The 20,994-nt window shown below is 41.9% G+C and overlaps 1 protein-coding gene across 1 annotated transcript in view; it reads left to right on the forward strand.

Annotated features, from left to right (window-relative positions):
• The window catches only part of LOC109410581 (neuroligin-1), a 331,884-nt gene that overhangs the window by 260,211 nt on the left and 50,679 nt on the right, over positions 1-20,994 (forward strand). Inside the window, exons 11-12 of the mRNA XM_062855958.1 lie at positions 15,394-15,640; positions 15,811-16,052. Of these exons, the coding sequence (XP_062711942.1) occupies positions 15,394-15,640; positions 15,811-16,052 (489 nt within the window). The remainder of the gene's footprint in view (positions 1-15,393; positions 15,641-15,810; positions 16,053-20,994) is intronic.

The raw sequence follows: 20,994 nt of genomic DNA on the forward strand, positions 1-20,994 counted from the left end.
GCTCTACTCTTGTATCTCTTTACTTTATAGATGTAATTCTTTCACGATTACCTCTGTTGTATCTCATAATATTTTGTGTATTTCTTTGAGTTACTTGTGCAAATGATCTTTATGGCTGAGATGGTCAAAATTTGGTCTACGTGGTTTATGAATAGCCTCCCAGGGATTCCTTCAGCGATTTTTCTAGAATTCTTTCCTTAAGGGATACTTTCAGGATTTCATTCAGGAATACCCCCAGGGATTCATTCGCGAATTCCTCCAAGAATTCCTCCATGGATTCATCCAGGAATTTATTCAGGTACTCCTCCAGGAATTCCTTTCGAGCTTCTTCAAGAATTCGTCCAAGATTTCCTCCAACAACTAATCCAGGGACTAATCTTCAGAAAATCCTCAAGGGATTTTTCCAGAAATTCCTCCAAGGATTGCTCCAGAGTTTCCTCCAGATATTCCCCCAGAAATTTCTCCAGAAATTCCTTCAGGAAGTCCTCCAGGAATTCCTCTTATAATATCTCCAGGAACTCCCCCAAGAATTCCTCCAGGAATTCATCTATGAATTCCTCCAAGGCATCTGCATAGAATTCTTCCAAGAATCCCTCCAGGAATTCCAAAAACTCCTACTGGACCTTTTTAAAGAATTTAACCAGAGAGCCCTCTAAGATTTCTGCCAAGAATCCTTTCAGGAATTTCTTCATCTCCAGGGATTTTTTCAAGAAATTCCATCAAGAACTCATTCAAAAAATCCTCCTGAAATTCATTTATGAATACCACCTAGATTCTGCAGGAAACCTCCAGAAATTCCTCAAGAAAATACTCCTGGAACAACTTCAGGGATTCCTCCGAGAATTCCTTCAAGAATTTCTTCAGGAACTGCTCCAAGACTTCATCCAAGACCTCCACCAAGAATTTCTCAAGGAAATACTCTAAGAATTTCTCAAGGAAATTCTCCAAAATTTTCTCCAAAAATTCCACCAGGTATTTTTTTTCTAAGAATTTCTCCAGATATTCCTCCAAGAATCCGTCCAGGCGTTTTTCCAGAAATTCTTTCAAGAATTCCGACAGGAACTCTAATAAGAATTTCTCCAAGACCTGCTCCAATATTTCTGTAGAATATTCCTCCAAGAATCCCTAAAGGAATTTGGCCAGGGATTCCTTTGTTTTTTTTTCTAGGAATACCTCCAGGGTTTTTCAATAAATGCTTTTACAAGTCCTTCAGAAATTCCTCCAAAAATTTCTACTGGAATAACTCCACGAATTCCTCCAAGAATTCCTTCAGGAAATCATCCAAAAATTTGTCCAGGAATTCCTCCAAGACATCCGCCAAAAACTCCTCCTACAATCCCTTCCAGAATTCCCTTCTATGAATTCTTTCATGGAATTCTTAAAAAATCTCTATGAATTTTTCCAGGAATTCCTTGAAGATTTTTTACAGGAATTCCTCTAAAAATTCCTACAAGAATACTTCCACGAATTTCTTCAAGAATTCTTTGAAGCAAAATCTGGAGGAATCCTGGAGTACTTTCTGCAAGAATTCATGTAGTTATTTGTGAAGAAATTTGTAAAGAATTTTCCAGAGAAATTCATAGAGGAATTCCTGATGGATTTCCTTGAACTACTGGAGGAATTTTTGAAGTTGCTTTTTTTTTCAATTTTTATTTTCTGGAGGAATTCCTGAAGGATTTCCTGGAGTATTTCCTGTAAGAATTCATGGAGTAAATCATGCGAGTAATTCCGAATTTACATGATGAAGTCCTTAAGTTTTTCCCGCAATAACTGAAATTGGAGGAATTTCAGGAGAAATTCCTGTAGGAATTCCTACAGCAATTATTGTAAGAATGCCTGCAGTCATTTCTGGAGGAATTCCTGGAATATTTCTTGTAGGAATTCCTGGGGTATTTCCCGGAACAATTCCTAGACGATTTACTGTAGTAATTCCTGGAGAATTCATAGAGTAATTCCTGGAGTATTTGCTGGAGGAATTTCATGAATATATACTGGAGTATATCAAGAAGAATACCTAGAAAAATCCCTGGAAGAATGGCTGATGGAATTCCTGGAAGAATTTCAGGAGGAATCCTTGTGAGGAATTCGGGGAAGAACTCCTGTTGGAATTGCTGGAGCTATTCCGGGATAAATTGGTGGAGGAATTCCTGGAGGTATTTCTGGAGGAACCCATGGAAGAATTTGTGGACGACAACGTGGAGCAATTTCTGAAGAATTTGATAAATTGATGAATTCATTGATAAATTAGCAGTTATTTATGGAGAAATTCCTGGAGGAATTTCTGGAGAAATTACCTGGGAAAATTATCCGAAGAAATTCCCTGGATGAATTTCTGGAGTAATCCCTGGAGGAAACTCTGGAGCAATCCCTGGAGAAATTTCTGGAAGAATCCCTTGAAACCTGAAGAAATTCTTGGATTAGTTGTTGAAGGAAACCTTGGATCAATTCCTGAAGGAGCTCTGGAGGAATTCCTGGAAGAATATCTGTATGAATTCCTGAATGAGTCCATGGAGGAATCTATTGAGGAATTCACGAAGGAACCTCTGGGGGTATTCCTGAAGGAATCCTTTAAGGAATCCCTGGATGAATTTCTAAAGAAATCGCTGAAGGAATTCCTGCAGAAATTCGTAGGTAAATTCCTGAAGGAATTCCTGGAAAACTTCCTGGAGGAACCCCAGGAGGAAATTCTGGAGGAACTCTTGGGAAAACTTCCTTGGGGAGTTTCAAGTGAACGCATGGAGAAATCCTTGGGGGACTCCCGTGGAATCTTCGGGGAATTTCCGATGTTCTTGAAGTAATTCATGAAGAACTCCTGAAGGAATTCCAGCATAGCTTCTGAAGAAATTTTCGAGAAACTACTGGGAAACTCCTGAAGAATTTCACAGGAATTCCTGAGGCATCCCCTAGGAAATCGTAGAGGTAGACTCCTGGAGGAATTTCCAAGCAACGCCTGGAGGAATGTTTGGGTAATTTCCGACACTTCAAAATACCATAAAGGTCATTTGTATGTCAGTGGATGCACAAGTAACTCAAAGAAATACTCAAAATATTATGAGATACAACAGAGATAATCGTGAAAGAATTACATCGTAAAGAGATACAAGAATAGAGCTTGTAGAGCTAGAAGGTCTCAATTCCAGAATAGTTTAGATTGCCTAGATCACTAAGTGAATGTTGCTTAGTTATCAGAATTACACTCTGAGGCTCTAAGAGTAGCGTAGATTATGTTCCGCAAGCATTCGCTACAATAAAAATATCCTAAGATTCACAGATATTGCGGCTCATACTTCAAAATACATTGGGTCCATTTGTATGCTAGTGGGCACCCAAATAGCAACAAATAAAGATACTCGTAATATAATGAGGTGCAACAGACACAATCGTAAAAGAATTATGCCGATAGAGTGAGAAAAACAAGAGTAAAGCCTGTAGACCTTGAAGGTCCTAATTCCAGAATAGTTTGGAAAGCCTGGGATATCCCATGAATGCACCAAAAGCATTATAGCTGTGCACTGAGGTTCCATCAGCAGGAAAGACTACAATCCACGATTTTTTTTTACAAGTAAAGCATGATACAGTATGTAGATATCGTAACCCAAACTTCAAAGTGTATTTGTATTTCACGGAATGTCCAACTTTTACAGTATCAAGTAGCTCATAGCATTGCAAGGTGTAATGGACATCAACGTGACTTAATTTCTTAAACAGAGTGAACACAAACGACGGTAGATGTTGTAGATCTTAAGAAAAGGAATTCCAGAGTAGTTTGGATGACCTAGATTACCCAATCCATGTACCAGGAATTTTCTGGGGGTGCTTTGAGGCGTTTTGAGTGCCGTAGACTATGTTCTGTGGTCATTCATCGTGTATAAAATTTGGTTGAGAATGTTGGATTTATGTCAGAAACTTCGGAGTACTTTGGAGGCCTTATAATAGCTCTGGGATCAAAAATTCAACAGACTATGATGGATAGTAACACATTGCATGTCAAGGATCAGTGAAAACTATTGATGATTAGCAAAACGATGAAATTTGAACAAAAACATGTAGAATTCATAAAAAATACAAAAAAGCCACGTATTTTTGGCTCTCAGCAAAAGGGGTGAGGGTGCAAAGGGGGCAGGTACCACGCATTTCTTAGCACAGCTATTTCCCTTGACTGTAAAAAAAATCCGGGGTAAAACGTTCTTAAACAAAGAAGATATTGCATTTCTACTAAAAGTAGATCGTCCCGGGTGTTTACGAGTTAATCAAGTGTATACCGAGTACTCGGAAACGCAGTTGCGTAAAAACTGGGTAGTTACATATCAAATGATTCAAAGTTTCACAGTCGGATTCTCTGCTAAAATATACAAATGATGCCTGTTGAGGCTTGTGATGGACAAAATCATAAGTAGGAAAACCACATTGAGTTACCTCAATTGCGTTTCTGTTACGAGATTCCTCAGAAGTGGTGGCAAGACTCCCGCATGGGAGAATCCACAAACAATCACTTACTTAATCGCTGCTTGCCGTAATGCCGAGAAGAAATGTTGGTTTTTGAGAATTTGGTAAATCCAATGGGACATCATTGAAAGATAAATAGGACCATCCATGCGGCTTCCAATATAGAATCGAAAGGTACGTGTTCAAAAGTATCCTGGAAATCCAAGAAAACACCCAAACAGAATTGTTTTTGAATGAATGCTTTTCCGATATCGTAAACAATATTGTGTAAAAAAATCACAGTGGACTTTCCATTTTGGTAAGCATGTTGGTTCCCATGGAGAGGCATGTTTGTCAGAAAATCATCACGTGTGTGATGCTCGACAAAGCGTTCTAATCATTTCAGAAGAAAGAGGTCAAACTGATAGGTCTGATCTTCATACGATGCATTATCCACTACGGAATAAACTTGACAGTATAATCCCACCAAGATTTGGGAATAGCAAGGCTGCAAACAAGCAGTTTTATCAAAACATTTTGGGGCTCAAGGCATGACACGCGAGATTGCCATTTCAATTTTACTGAAAGGGGTGATACACAAATTATGTCACGCAAAAATCGACCCTTTTCAACCCGCCCCCCCTCCTCCCTAGGTGACACTTTTTGTATGGGACCTAATTTTTTTTGTATTTGTCGCCATGGTCTGCAACCCCCCCGCTCCCCCCTAAAAGCGTGACGTAATTTGTGTACGGCCCAAAGAAGCAAACATCGGGTCAAACGCAAAATGCGGAACCATATAGGTGTTAATTAAAGCATTACATCTACATAGCAATCCCCCTAAGAAAGTAAGGTTCTTGGACCAAAGCTGTTATTTTATGCTGAAGATTGATCTGAGCTGTCATAACCAGCCACTACCAAAACTAGGCACGATCAAACTCTTACAATCACAACACAAGAAAAAAGAACAGCGATAAAAACCAATTCGGTATCGATTGAAGAACGCCAGAGATGAAGATAAACAGAGGACACTGTGAGGAACGCATAATGCGAAGAGTCATATAGGTTATAAAGTGATGCATCGATTTTTATGAAATTTGGCACAAATAATAAACATCCACCAAAGAGTTTTCGGTCGATGACCAATTTTATCGATTCATTACAGAGCTATAGCCGCACGCTTAAACAAGGCCTTGAATATTAACAAAAGACCGCCACAAAAAATAAAGCAGCCTAGATTATTCGAATTCCAAACACTGTCATAATATCCACACAACTCGCTTGTTTCCAGTTAAGTGTACCGTAGAAAATCAACCCTTAACCAGCACCCGGAAAGATTCCTAAATCCAAATCACTAAGCACTCACCCGCAAAAAGAAATGTGGTGATTTCCTGAGGCAGAAACGATTTCGCATAAAAACTTGCTGCTGGCTGGCTGACTGCAGCTCAAACATGTACACTTCCTCTTCTAACCAGCACGACTCCCAGCACCCGACATTCACGGAAATGGTTCGTTGAGTTTTCGTTGGTTCGGTTGTTACGTACTGAGCTCCCAACCACTACAGTTCCGACTAGAGTCAGTAAGAGATTTTAAACGTCGAAAAATCTTTTCCCTCGAATTTCGTCGCCGCTCCACCAAGACCCGCCTTGTGCTCCATACCTTCTCCAGCCAGGGGGTAAATAGTTTCAAATTAAGTACCCACCTATCGGTACTGTAGTGCTCATCTTGGCGCAAACTTGAATCCATGACGACGACGACGACGACGACAGCGATTACGACAGCTATGCCGTGCAGCGGACCCGGACCTAGACCCAAACTTGGACAGACCAAAGTGGGTAAAATTGTGAAATAAGCTTTCAGCGAGCTGGAACCGTTGCGGAAGCGGATGGCTCTTCGTGGAGAGTATCCCCGGTGTGTGTGGTCGCCGTCAGCAGACGCAGGAACATCATTGCAAATGTTTGTTGTATCCTAGGTTGTACCGCTTCATGGCGGTGGTTAGGGTGATCCCTATATTTTAATTTTCTTCAAATACCCGCTTTTTTCAGGTTCTTCAGTTAGAGCATTAATTTAAAAATTGCTGTTGGACAATTTTTCAAACTTCCGTTGAATGTTTGATGGTCTTTCAACAAAAATATTACTATACAACGCAAAGCGGCATAAGACAGTATTGACTGTGCGCGCCGAGCATTCCTGGGAAGCTGACTAGACTAATTAAAGCAACAATGGACGGTGTGCAAAACTGCGAAAGGGTTTCGGGTGAACTATCCAGTTCATTCGAATCTCGCCGGGGACTGAGACAAGGTGATGGACTCTCATGCCTACTCTTCGATATCGCTCTGGAAGGTATGATCTGACGAGCCGGAGAACGATTTTCACGATATCCGGTCAATTTGTGTGCTTTGTGGACGACATGGACATTATCGCCAGAACATTTGGAACGGTGGCAGAGCTGTACACTCACCTGAAACGCGAAACAGCTAAGGTCGGACTGGTGGTGAATGCCTCAAAAACAAAGTGCATGCTGCTAGGCGGAACCGAACACGACCGGATCTGTCTGGGTAGTAATGTTACAACAGACGGGGATACTTTTGAGGTGATGGAGGAATTCGTCTGCCTCGGATCCTTACTGACGGCTAACAACAACGTGAATCGTGAAATTCGAAGGCGCATCAACAGCGGAAGTCGGGCCTGCTATGGGCTCCAGAAGAAGCTGCGGTCTAAAAAGATTACTGCACTTTACGGCGAACCCAGCATCCGGAACGATACGATAGGCAGGGCATGTTGCAAGAATGTCGGACAACAACCTTGCAAAGTTGGTGTTCGCGACAGATCCGGTTGGCACAAGAAGGCGTGGAGCGCAGAGAGCACGATGGGCAGATCAGGTGGAGCGTGATTTGGCGAGCATCGGGCGTGACCGAAGATGGAGAACGGCAGCCACGAACCGTGTAAGTATTATGGAGAAATATTGTTGATTCAGTTTTTCCTTGAATTTGATGTAATACTACATAAATGAATGAATCTTAAAAGGCTTTCTGCAGGCACTCTTGAGAAAAAGTATGGATGAGCTTTTCGTGAAAAATTCTAAAGTGTCCTCAAGACAGTATCTAAAAATCCTCTCAAGAAATTAACAACACACCCTAATGATCAGTCGTTTCACTGCACGCCACTCCGGGAGCAAAAATTCTATAACCAAAATATTCTGTGCCAACATCGAAAAGGGATTTCCCTTCGAGGAGAGTAAGACTCACAATGGACGGCGGCGGGGCGAGTGGAATGCGGTCGTTTTATTATGCCATAGTTGGGCGGAAGTATGTAAGTATTGACCTTTCTTGGCAGCCGGAACGCTTTCGGAATGCGATATGGACTCTCCGGGTGTGATGGTTGGGATTTTATGGCGTGTCGTTTTGGGGAAAGTTTATTAAAACGGTGCACCTTAAAGCTGTGGCCCATCCAATGGCGAGAACCGAAATGTCATTCTCCAGTTCATTTCCTCTTAATCAATCCACTTTACGACGAAAGGAAAAACGCCCTCCGCTTTGGCAATCCGGATGATTTCGTTAGAGCCAACGTTCCAAAACTGAGCTGTAATCTAATTTCTGTTGGATGTTTCATTTGGATTCCTGGGGTTTTGTTCCTACGTGAGGCAAGGTTGGGAATCGATTTGGAGCCGTTTCAGAAAGCACTTCTAGCTTTTTGCTCAGGTCGGTCAAAAGTAGAATAGGGCCAAACAAACTCTATTCTTGGTACTTCTCCACAAAACATGCACCCGTCGAGGAAAAAAATCTCCATAGATGCACAATGATGGACCTCCCCGGTGCTACATTGTCGGCCAAGATGTGGCAGATGGGAAAAAAGCAAAATTGTACGAACCAAAAGTGGACTTTGATTGGGTATTCCCTTGAATATCATGCTGCTCACTTCAGTTTGGTTTTGGAAAGGTGTTCTGGTCAGCTCTGAAAAAAATAGCAAAGTAACATATTGAAGATCGTCAGATTCGGTACTATTCGATGAAAAACATGCTGGTTATGCCACCTTTTGTGTGGCTAAACTCATAGGAATATCTCACTGCATATTTTTTCTGTGGCTATTTTGCATGCTAAAAATTCAAATAACTTGATAAGTTGTTGAAAAAAAAAAGTTTCCTTCTCTGAATGTTGGTATTTCTAAATTATTCCTGGCGCTACGTCCCAACTGAAGCAACCTAGCGATAGAACTATTCGCAATCAGGGATGCCATATATACAGATTTATCTGTATTATCCCTTTCGGGACGGAGCACAAAATAGTGAAATCTCCATACAAATGGCTCAACTTTGGCTATCCAGAACTTTTATATTTCCCAACAAAACAACAATTATTTTTCCTCATTTGAAAGAACTACTCTTTATCTTTCAATTTCTAGCTTTGACTACCTAGATAAGTTTGAAATAAACAATATGCGACAAATAAAACTTTTTCATGTTTTACGGTCTTTGTCCACTTTTTGTTTACCTTGTTGTGGCAAATCTCACAGGCAACGTAAACAAAAGTTTGTTTACACACATAAAAGTATAAGTAATGGCTGAATTATTGAAATAGTTTACATCACCTAAAACAATGTCTAAACAGATGAAAAAATATGCAAACCTGTTACCGCTCAACAGCACAATTGTGCTGGTTCGTCACGAAAGTGTTATACAGATTTTTGAGCATCCGTACAGATTTCGTTTTATATGAAATACAGATTTTTGAGCTAGAGGAGCTAATTAATTTTTGTATGGGATACAGATTTTTGGAAATAGTGATACAGATTTTTCTAAAAATCATCTGGCATCCCTGTTCGCAATACATGAATGTTTTCACAAATTAACTCCCATACAAACTTAAATACAAACTTAATTGACACCGTCCAAATATTGATTTAGAATGAAATCTAAAGGAAGCTTAATGAACTTTGTAGTCATAAATCCAAGCTTAAATCCCTCATGGTATTCAAGACTCCTCAACACCAACACCCGCCTTGTACAGATCTGTCCCAGACATTCTACGCATAGCTATCAACAACCATTACCCATAATCCCATGCACGATTTCTCCAGGTAATACTAGCATATCGTAAAACCTGTTGTTTTAGCTGTACAATAGCATACTAAGGAAAATAACCAAAACAAGCTAAGGATTCGATAGCGAAAGTACAACACTCCAAAGTAATGTACAGTATTCCATGAAATGATTATGAATGAATGACAAAACAATTACTCAAAATTAGGCTAAGTGAACATTAAACACATAATTATAAACATAGCAAAATAAAAACACACAGTACAGTACATACACCAAAGTATACTCGTATAGAAAAGGCAGGAAAAATCAATCAAACAGATACAACAGTCGTACAATAGCTATAAAAGCATAATAACATACAGGCGGGTGTACAGCTCTGCCACCGTTCCAAATGTTCTGGCGATAATGTCCATGTCGTCCGAAAAGCACACAAATTGTCCGGATTTTGTGAAAATCGTTCCCCGGCTGTTGAGCCCGGTTCGTCGCATCACACCTTCCAGAGCGATGTTGAAGAGTAGGCATGAGAGTCCATCAACTTGTCGCAGTCCCCGGCGAGATTCGAATGAACTGGATAGTTCACCCGAAACCCTTACGCAGGTTTGCACACCGTCCATCGTTGCTTTAATCATTATAGGGTATCGTGCCACTTGGGCGGTGGTTTCCATATTCGTCTGTTTTCCACTATAACTCAGTCAATTTTGAATCAATTGACTTGAAATGTTGTACACGGGTAGATACTATACCTATCTCACCACATTCCAAAAGTTGTGTCAATTGGTTCAAATTTGACTGAGTTATAGTGGAAAACAGACGAATATAGAAGCCACCGCCCAAGTGGCGCGATTCCCTAGTCAACTTCCCCGGAAAGCCGTTTTCGTCCATGATTCTCCATAGCTCTACGCGGATGATACTGTCGTATGCCGCCTTAAATTCGATGAACAGGTGATGCGTTGGGACCTGGTATTCACGGCATTTCTGGAGGATTTGTCGTACGGTGAAGATCTGGTCCGTTGTCGACCGGCCGTCGATGAAGCCAGCTTGATAACTTTCCATGAACTCATTCGTTTTAGGTGACAGACGACGCGACGAAAGATGATCTGGGATAGCACTTTGCGAGCAGCATTCGAAATAGTGATCGCCCTGAAGTTCTCACATTACCTCTTCCTTCCACTCCTCCGGTAGCAGTTCGGTTTCTCAGATTCTGACAATCAGCCGACGCAGACAGGTGGCCAACTTTTCTGGGCCCATCTTGATGAGTTCAGCTGCGATACCATCCAGCTGCTTTGTTGGTTTTGAGCTAGTGAATGGCATTCTCAATTTCCCTCAGCGTGGGAGTTGGTTCATTTGCGTCCTCCGCTGCACTGGCGTCGTCATTTCCTCCGTTGCCGTGGTCTCCCGTGCCTACGTTCTCCACAGCATTCAGGTGCTGATCGAAGTGTTGCTTCCATCTTTCGATTACTTCACGTCCGTCCGTCAAGAGGCCTCCGTCTTTATCCCTGCATATTTCAGCTCGCGGCACGAAACCGTTGCAGGATGCGTTGAGCTTTAGATAGAACTTCCGCGTTTCTTGGGAACGGCACAGCAGTTCAATTTCTTCACACTTCGCTTCTTCCAGATGGCGCTTTTTCTTCCAAAAGAGACGGGTCTGCTGATTCCGCTTCTGTTTGTAACGTTCCACGTTCTGTCGGGTTCCTTGCTGCAGCATAACCGCCCTCGATGCGTTCTTCTCCTCCAAAACCGTTCTGCACTCTTCGTCGAACCATTCGTTCCGTCGATTCCGTTCCATGTACCCGATGGTGCTCTTGGCTGCGTCGTTGATGGCTGCTTTCACTGTACTCCAGCAGCCCTCTAGAGGGGCCTCATCGAGTTCGCCCTCGTCTGGCAACGCTCGTCTAGATTGTACCGTGGTGGTCGCCGGTACCGTACATTGTTGATGACGGAGTTTTAGGCGCAGTTTGACCATCACCGGATAGTGGTCGGAGTCGATGTTGGCGCCACGATAGCTCGTAGAAGTGCCGTCCGTCAATCAGAACGTGATGGATTTGAGATTCCGTCTGCTGTGGTGATCTCCAGGTGTAACGATAAGGGAGGCTGTGTTAGAAAAAGGTGCTACGTATGGCCATATTTTTGGAGGCGGCGAAATCAATGAGTCGTAGGCCGTTTTCGTTCGTCTGCTGGTGGGCGCTGAACTTACCAATCGTCGGTCTGAATTCCTCCTCCTGGCCTACCTGAGCGTTCAAATCTCCTACGAGGATCTTGACGTCTTGGCTTGGGCAGCGATCGTACTCGCGTTCGAGCTGCGCGTAAAATGCGTCCTTGTCATCATCAGTACTTCCGGAGTGTGGGCTGTGCACGTTTATTATGCTGAAGTTGAAGAATCGGCCTTTGATCCTCAACCTGCACATTCTTTCGTCGATCGGCCACCAACCGATCACGCGCCTCTGCATGTCGCCCATTACTATAAAAGCTGTTCCCAGCTCACGTGTGTTGCCGCAACTCTGGTACAGGGGATAGACAAAATGATCGGGACAGGCAAAATTTTCACTTTTCAAAAAATGTTGAAATAGCTGTAACTTTTTGAAAAGTGCATCGATAAATCTGAAATTTTTACTGTAAGTTGATCAATTAGTTGTGTATCGATGGTCCAATTTTGGAAAAGATCGGGCTATTCTGTACGAAGCTATAAAGATTCAAGAAAATGGTCAAAATTCTTCGATAGCTAACTTTGAACTGTTATATCTCCGGATTCAATGAATCAAATACAATGAAATTTTGAGCGTTTATGACTTATATGATGAGCATTGAAAAACATTTGACATAACCTAAAATTGTTTACACGGAAGAAAATTATGACGATTAGACTATTTTTCTAATAAAACACCAAATTTTCCAAAACTTCAACATCGTTTCAAAATTCAAGATTCTAATTATAGTTCAAATAAATTCCCTTTAATTGACTTGTATATAAACATGTTTTGATGGAAAGTAACAACATAACCGGTAATGAATTGAAAAAGTAATGGGATGCATATTAAAAATAGACCAGTTTTCTGAAAAATCATAAAATAAATGAAATCGCTATAACTTTGTCTCTTGTTAATAATTTCATGTTAAGTCAAACTTTTTTCAAAGCTCATTATGTAAGTCATAAATGGTCAAAATTTCATTGCATTCGGTTTATTGCATCCGGAGATATAACAGCTCAAAGTTGGCTATCGGATAATTTTACCTTTTCCTAGAATCTTTATAGCCTCGTACAGAAAAGCCCGATCTTTTCCAAAATTGGACCATCGATACACAACTTATTGATCAACTTACAGTAAAAAATTCAGATTTTTCGATGCACTTTTCGAATAGTTACAGCTATTTGAACATTTTTTGAAAAGTGAAAATTTTGCCTGTCCCGATCATTTTGTCTATCCCCTGTAGATGTTATGATTACCTCTGAACGTTCGCACCATAGATCCTGTCCAACACACCTCCTGCAGCGCTACGATGCCGAACCCGCGGTCCTTCAGTAGATCGGCGAGTATGCGGATGCTCCCAATGAAGTTGAGAGATCGGAAGTTCCACGTACCGAGTTTCCAATCGCAAGTCCTTTTTGTTCGCTGGGGTCATTGCCGTTGGTCTCGGTTCGTATTATTCTGTTGCTGATTTTACGTTACAATGTTTTTTTACGGCTGGCTCGTAGGGCCTGACACCAACCCCCTACTTTCCGGAGGACCATAGTGCACAGTTGAGCTTAGAGTCCTTTTCTGGCACTCGGACGTAGATCAGCCGCCCCTAACATGGGGATCAGACGCTGTTGTGAGCCGCTCCTCCTGGAGAACAGACGCTCAGGTGTGCCGAAGCAAACCCCCCCCCTTCCCTGTCAGCTTACGACCAAAGTTCCCACCGGGGTTGATTACCCGATCTTTCCTAAGGTTGCTCATAGTTTCTGGCCGGTACCGCGAGGAGGTAGGGATAAGAGTTGCTGGGCAGAGGCTAGTGGATCACAATGGGATCTGAATTGCGCAGCATACCCAGCCTTTACCGTGCCGGGGTGTGAATATAGATTACTGGTATTCCCCTTGCGTGTCCTGTCCATCCCTTAGCAAGCATCAGTGACAGCCAGTACCGTGACGACAGTGTCAGTGTGAAGCTGTCTCATTGAGGAGAGGAGCTTTGGCGGAGCAAGACGCCTTCATCGTGTGAATCCGGATTATGCCAAGTAATTCTACTGTAGTTTGCTAGTATGGCGGGGTACGGATTGATCCAGTGAGTTACACAATATTCACACAAGCCTTCGAAGTGTTCAAGCGTCTAGTGTTTTGGACCATATTTGCAGTGTTCAGCAGAGTGATATGTGGCGTACACGTCGAAACTAGCATATGGAATGTTCCTAAAACTGGAGGATTCGATAAAGGGCAGGACATGTTGTAAAAGCACTGAACAATAACCCTGCAAAGCTGGTGTAAGTGATCCGGATGGTACATAAAGACCCGGACGACAGCGTGCAAGGTGGGCTGACCAGGTGCAAAAGTGGGACGGGACTGAGGATGAAGGTCTGCAGCCACGATCCGAGTGTTGTGGTGAGGAATTGTTGATTCAGCTTTATTATTATAATTGTAATGTAACGCTTAATAAATGTAATGAAATAAAGGTTGAACACTCATCAGCATATACAAAATCCTGCAAATGAATTCTACGTCCAGGACGACAAAAAAAAGCAAATCAATGTAGTAAAAAATACACCACCGCACATCATAACCCCTTCCGATCTTACTATGTATTCCACATTTTTGTTCGAAAACTTCTGCCCTGGCTAGCAGCACCCGGGAGTGTTGTTTTGAATTTTTAATCGCTGTAAAACTATCACTTTTCATAACTGCTTGCTGGACAGTTCAGTCGGATTGGCGGCAGGCAGGCTCTCGACTGTCGACACGTTCTAGCCATATTCAAGTTGTAGAGCTGAACTTTTTCCACCGTGTGCCGTTGCCACTCGTTTCCCCCTTCTCGTCCCCAAAAGGACAGGATTAAATCAAAAACAAAAGTATATACAGTTTATTCCTGGACACGTGCTGGAAGGCTTTCCAGAACAGGGGGCCTCAAAACAAGGGAGTTGGCCGGTGGTTGTCTCTGGGTTTTACGTTTATGGATTACAACTAAAACAGAAATAGGGTATTCGTTTCCATTTTGGGCGTACTATTGCCATTTCCATCCTACGCAAAATAAAAGGATTGAGTGCTTCTTGTTTGATTCTTTATTTTTGTATTTTTTGTAAGAAGTGAGATCCCATGATAACAAAAGTAATGGAAACAATATATGTTGAATATACCTAGGTGTACAGAATTTATAGAAGTATTTGTACCCTATTGATGATATGCGGTTGTTATTCAGTTATTAGAAGTTTTCATTGAACACTCATACTTATGATACGAATACTACAAACCAGATAAGTTGAAAACCCCTGCATTGAAATAAAAGTTGGCGATGAAGGTGATACAATAGAAAAGCCACAAATTGCACCAACCCACTACGCCTTGTCTACCTCTACCAACATACACACACCTCGTCCTCGATAGAAACCTGTCCGGCTGCCAGCCTGGTTGGGATGGATGTGGGTCAACAGTGTCCTTGTCCACACCGAACCGTGATACAAGCGTAACGTCCACGGCATTGTGCACATTGTCATGTTTAAATTTGCATGAAATTAAAAGTTGACTCCAGGCGCTGGGAATTGAATAAAATTTCTACCACAAAGGGACCGTTGACGCTGCCGCACACCGGGTTTGGACCTGGACCGGTGCGCGGTGCAGTGGTTGCGGGTGAAGGATGATGCCGTTGACGACGAATGCGATGTGGTCCATTACCAAGCATAATGCGAGTGAATCTAATCATCGTTATGTCCTATTCGTCTTTTCTCTTCTTTTCACTTTTCCGCCGGGCAGGATCAGTTCGGGCCGAGTCGTTTAGCCGGCCGCGGATGTTTGGCGGTGGAGGAGGAGGAGCCGGCGCCGGAGGCTTGGGAAGTATCAACGATGCTCAGGAATCGAGGCAGGAACTGTTCGGGACGGAGTGCACTCCAGATCCGACGATGGGCGAGGTGCTTCAGGAAGCGAATTCGGAGGGGGGCATCTTGACTGAGGAGGAGGAAGAGGAACTGCTAGAGAAGCTGGCCAATCGGCACTACTACAGGTGGGTATCTGAATGGTGATACAGTACACTTTCAAAGAACGTCTGAATTCACCGTGCTTTTCACAACCTTATAATGAACCTGTTAACCGGTCGCACTCCAAGTAGAGATAAGTAGCATGATAACAACCCATAAATCTTTCTCTTTATCCGGTTTCTCCTACTTTCGGCAGTTACACCGCCGCCCTGGGAGTGACAGTCGGTGTTGGTTGCTTGCTCCTGTTGCTAAATATGCTCATCTTCGCCGGAATCTACTATCAACGAGATCGGTCCCGTCGGCGGAAGTCCCAAACGATGCCGGGCGGTAGTAGCAGCAACAACAGTACCTCCGCTGCTACCACCACCACCGGACTTACCATCGGCACCGGAAGTGGATCTCGCAACAACAACGGAAACCCCAGTCCGGACGAGGCAGGTTAGTATGTCATTCACTGTCTCTTTTGGCTGGCAGAGCGCACAAAACTGCCATCAGCCATCTTTCAATGGTCGTCGTCGTCTCCAATGCGAATTTATCGGTATGTCCCATAAATCCTACTGAAAATTGATACACACTCACCGGGCAGGAACCGATTGGTGTGTGCTGTGCTACACCGGATCCTTATTTGGCCAAACGTTTTGGCTGGTAACTAACAGTAACTCGATTTCGATTGAGGACAGGATAGTGTTAAAAAATCAAACCTCAAGGTTTCAGACTTAGTGGTGCTTCAGGGGGACTCTGCAAATTTCCAAGGCGTCACAGCAGTATTTGAGCGGGTCTCAGACGTGTTTCAAATGCTTACAGGGGGTCTCATGGGGGGCTCCAGTGCTTCTCAGGAGCACTTCAGGGGGCCTCAAAAGCGTTCCAGGGGGCGTCATGGCATTTTAGGAGGTCCATGGGTGTTTCAGGGATTCGCACGGTGTTTCAGAGAGGTTCCATAGAATATCTGGGGCCTATTGACTATTGAAACGCCCCTGAATGCCCTTAAACTCTTCAGAGCACTTCTGGTAACACCTTGTTGCCCTTATGAAAAGCCTTAAAACGTCCCTGAAACCTCCATATTCCCAATTATACTTGCTTGAAATCCTCGTAACCAATTAGAAGTGACTCTGATAAACCCATCTGAAAAGCACCTGGAAACCTTTCCTTTTGAAGCGTCCCTGAAATGCTATCAAACGCCCCTTAAACCATCCGCACATACTTAAAACGTTCCTGAAACCTTCTGAAATTCTCTGAAATGGCTTTAAAAGACCCCGAAACTTCTTATAACATCCTTCAAAGGTTCCCGAGATCGCTCTTTAAACTCCTCTGGCTGAAGATGGTGTCCGTGTCTTAAAAAAACGTCCCTGGAACTCCCGGAAAACTATTGAAACGTTCCTAAAACCCTGTAATCCCATTGAAACGGTAACGAAACCTGTCGGATCCCCCCTAAAGGGCTTCTGAAATCCCCTGAAAAAATCTCCTGAAACGTCCCTGAAGCTCCTTGAAACCCCCTTTTTCAATTTCTTTGCAAACGTCCTATATCAAATGCCTAGAAGCAAGACCTGTTCTCGCGAACTAAGTTCCTCATTACAGCAATTAATGCATAAAATTACATCTTTTTATGCATCCCCAGCCCAGCTCATGGCATGAAAAGTGGTTCCAGTGTATTTCTCCAGGAATACTTTCTACAATTTCTCAAGAAAGTCAGGCAGTTTCTTTTGGGATTCCCTTTTTTAAGACTTCCGCCTTCTGACATTTTACGACGAGTTCCATCTGGAATTCCTCAGTGCTTTCATTTTGAGATTGCACCCGGAATCCTCTGAGGAATTCCTTGCAAGATTCCTCCAGGAGTTTTTTGCAGGATTTTTTCCGGAAATTTCTTTCAGGATTCTTCCAGAAGTTTATTTTGGTATTTCTTAGAGTGCTCTGAAATTCTTCGAGTCGATTATAATCTTTCGTTCTGGGAATTTTTCAGGAGTTCTCTCAGAAATTTCTCCAACAGCTTATTCCATGATTTCCCCAGTGTCTACTGGAATTCAGAGAACTTCAGAGAGCTCCGCATAAGATTCTTCCGGGAGTTTCTACTGCAATTTCTAAATAAGTTTTGTCTTGACAATCGCAAGAAATTTTTCACGGAATTTCATAGAAGACATACCTTTAATTTATTACGTCACGCTCTGCAGATGGGAGCGAGATACACTGCTCGACAAAATTTCACAACATTTGGTGTTATGGGATAAGAAAAAAAATAACAGGGGTTCGGGACCCCAGAAGTGCCATAGTGAAAGATTTTTTGAAAAATATTGGACCGATCCAGTTTAAGACCGAAGTTTGTATGGAGAACTTGGGGTGTTCAATTGATACGCGCATAAGAACGTATGGTGCATATATTTAGGCGTTTTCGGTATTCAGGTTTGTTTCGTTATTGTCTAACGCCTAAATATATGCACAGCCCGTTCTAACGCGCATATCAATTGAACACCCCAAGTTCTCCATACAAACTTTAGTCTTAAACTGTGAAGGCCTGGTCCAATATTTTTCAAAAAATCTTTCACTATGACACTTCTGGGGTCCCAAACCCCTGTTATTTTTTTTTCTCATCCCATAACAAAATTTGGTGTTGAACGGTGATATCAGCAAAGTGTGTCAACAAATACAAAAATCCAGAGATCTCGTACGAAAAGTGTAGCACAGGGTTAGTTCAATAATTATTTAACCTTCCAGGACGCGCGCCATCAAGCAACCGAAACTGCATCGCGCTCGCGCTGCATACGAAAAGCGAGGTTTTTTGGTAGTGTTGTACTTTTTACAACAGCACGCGCGCTGAAGCGTTAAGAGATTTCTCTAGGAATTACTCCTGAGATCACTCTACAGGGTTCTTCATGGAAGCAATTAGGAGTTTCTTCTGTGAATCTTTTTGAAGCTCTTTTTGAAATGTCTACAGAAATTTCCCAGAGGTTATTTATGTAGAAATATAAATTCATTCTAAACCCACCTATTGGTGGAAACCCAGACGAAACGAGGAGGATTGTTTATGAACTGCTGGAAGATTTCTTTTTGGGAGTAGTAGGATATTTTCAAGAATACATACATGAGGAATTCCATTAAAACAGTTCTTGGAGAAACTCAGTAACAAACTTTTTGAGGGTTTACATTAGGATCATCCAAGATAATGTCAGAATAAATTTCAAGAAGTATTCCAGAATGATCTGTATGAAATACAAAGAGAACTCCTCTAAGAGGAATCACAGAAAAAGTAAACAGAGGAATCCTGGCAGGTTCCAAGAATCCTAGGCAGATTTCCTGGATGAATCCCAGAGAAAATTCCGTGAGAAATCCCAGAAGAAGATCTTTGAGGAGTGTGAAGAATTAGCTTAAGTTAAAATTCACATATAAAGAAATTAAAAAAAAAAAAGAAATTTCTGGAGGAATCTCAGCAGGCAGGAACTCGTTGAGGGAACCTTCAAAACCCCTCACTTGAATACGGGCTTTTCGGAACCTTTGTAATTGCTACAGAAGAAAATGTGCCAGTCTGGGTCATCCAAGAGGCAATTTTGGGCTGGAAGAGCCCTTCCAGAGCATGAAATTTTATTCAGAAATTCGTTTATGTTAAAGAACATCCTTACTGATATTGTTTTGAAATTCAACATAGAATTTCACCCGAAATTCTATCCAAGAGCATTGGATAGTGTTTCTCTCAGGATTTTTTACCAGAAGTTATCCCAGGTTTTCCGCATGAGTTCTGCTGAAGATTATCTAAAAATTTTCTCCTCAAATTTATCCCGGATTATTTAGAGAAGTTATTTGTTAAAAAAGTTCTTTCAAGACTTTTTTTCAAGATTTCATTCAATTTAATTCCTGAATCGCCCACAAGAGTTTCGCGCAGAATTCCTAAAGGTTTTTTGAGTGATATGGAGTTCTTACCTTGAGTTCTCTTAGATGTTTTCCTGGGATTTCTTCCTTAGTTTATTTTGGAATATGTAAATAATGTCTTCTCAGGGTTGCCAGTGCATTTCATCTAGATGAGATCTCAGATTTGTTCATAAAGTTCCTAATGAGGTCTCCTTAAGTTTTTCTCTAGATACCTCTGAGGTTTTTCTGGTTTGTTTTAGAGGTTTTCCAATATTTATTTCTGATAGTTCATTGCGAGATCTTCGTCAGGTTCTCTCTAGATTTCTGCAAATGTTCGTCTCGGTGTTTTTGTAGTTGTTTCTTCCGTGTTTTTTTTTCTAAAATGTCTTCCAGAAATTTCTTGCAGAGAGCTATTCAGATTTTCTAGTAGAGATTCTTGCAGAATTTCTCCCGGATTACCTTGCAAATTTCTGCTAAATGTTTTCCTGAGGTTGCTGTCGAAGTGCATTTCACTCCTTCCGGGGTTCATTCTGGAACTTCTCTTATGTAGAAGTTTTCAGAGGATTCATCACAAGAGTTCCTCTTGGATTCAATAGCTCCTATGCCTGTCCTCTAAATGCTCATTTAAAGGTTGTCCAAGAAGTAATCCAGAGAGAAATAGTAAAAAATCGCTCCTTTCGGGAATTTTTCAAAAACTTCTCTCGGAATTTCCATCTTATGAAAAATCTCCACGATAAATCTCGGAAGGAACTCCCGGCGAAGTCTTATGAGAAGCTTTAGTAAAAATCCTTGGAGGACCTATTGAGGAATATCTCCAGATAATTCCTTCATGAATTTTGAGACGTGTGCAAACTTTAAAGAATCCAAACAGTCAAAAACGCAAAACTATGTGAAAATGGGTAAGACAGAAACTCATGCCACCGTTGTATAAAAGTGCTGTTCCTCTCGTGGTTGTGAACTGTTCTGAAACCACATTGAAAAAATGTTGAGATTTTTTTTATTTATTAGGCAGTTTGAGTTTACATGGAAATCCTAGAAGAAATCTCGGATAAGATGCCGGGAAAGATCCCGGGAGAAACCCCTGCAAAATCCCTAGGGGAATCCCGGAAGAATTTCCTTAACGAATCCCTGGCTGATTTTAAAAACGTCCCAAGAGGAATCTTTGAAAGAAACGCACGAAAAATTTCTAAAGAATCCCCGGAAGGAATGCCTAAACAAATCCCGGAAAAATCTATGAAGGTATGTCGGGACAATCCCTAGGGAAATCCCGGCTATCCATCAAGAAATTTCGGAAGAAATCCATTATAGAATTCTAGAGGAATTCCTGAAAGAATCCTGAAGAAATTTTGGAAACACTGGGAGTCCCCGAAAGAATCCCGAGAGGAATGCTTGCAAGAATCCAGAGAAAATACCTTCACTGGAAAACTATCTTTTTCTGGGCCTTTATATAGTCAACTTAAATTAATCATGCTACAGCACCATTTTGTGATATAATCTCTAACTAGAGATCATTTGAATAGAAGATTCACATCGGCATGAACAAATT

This window comes from Aedes albopictus, chromosome 3 (genome assembly GCF_035046485.1).
Source record: "Aedes albopictus strain Foshan chromosome 3, AalbF5, whole genome shotgun sequence".
Taxonomy (NCBI): Eukaryota; Metazoa; Arthropoda; class Insecta; order Diptera; family Culicidae; genus Aedes; species Aedes albopictus.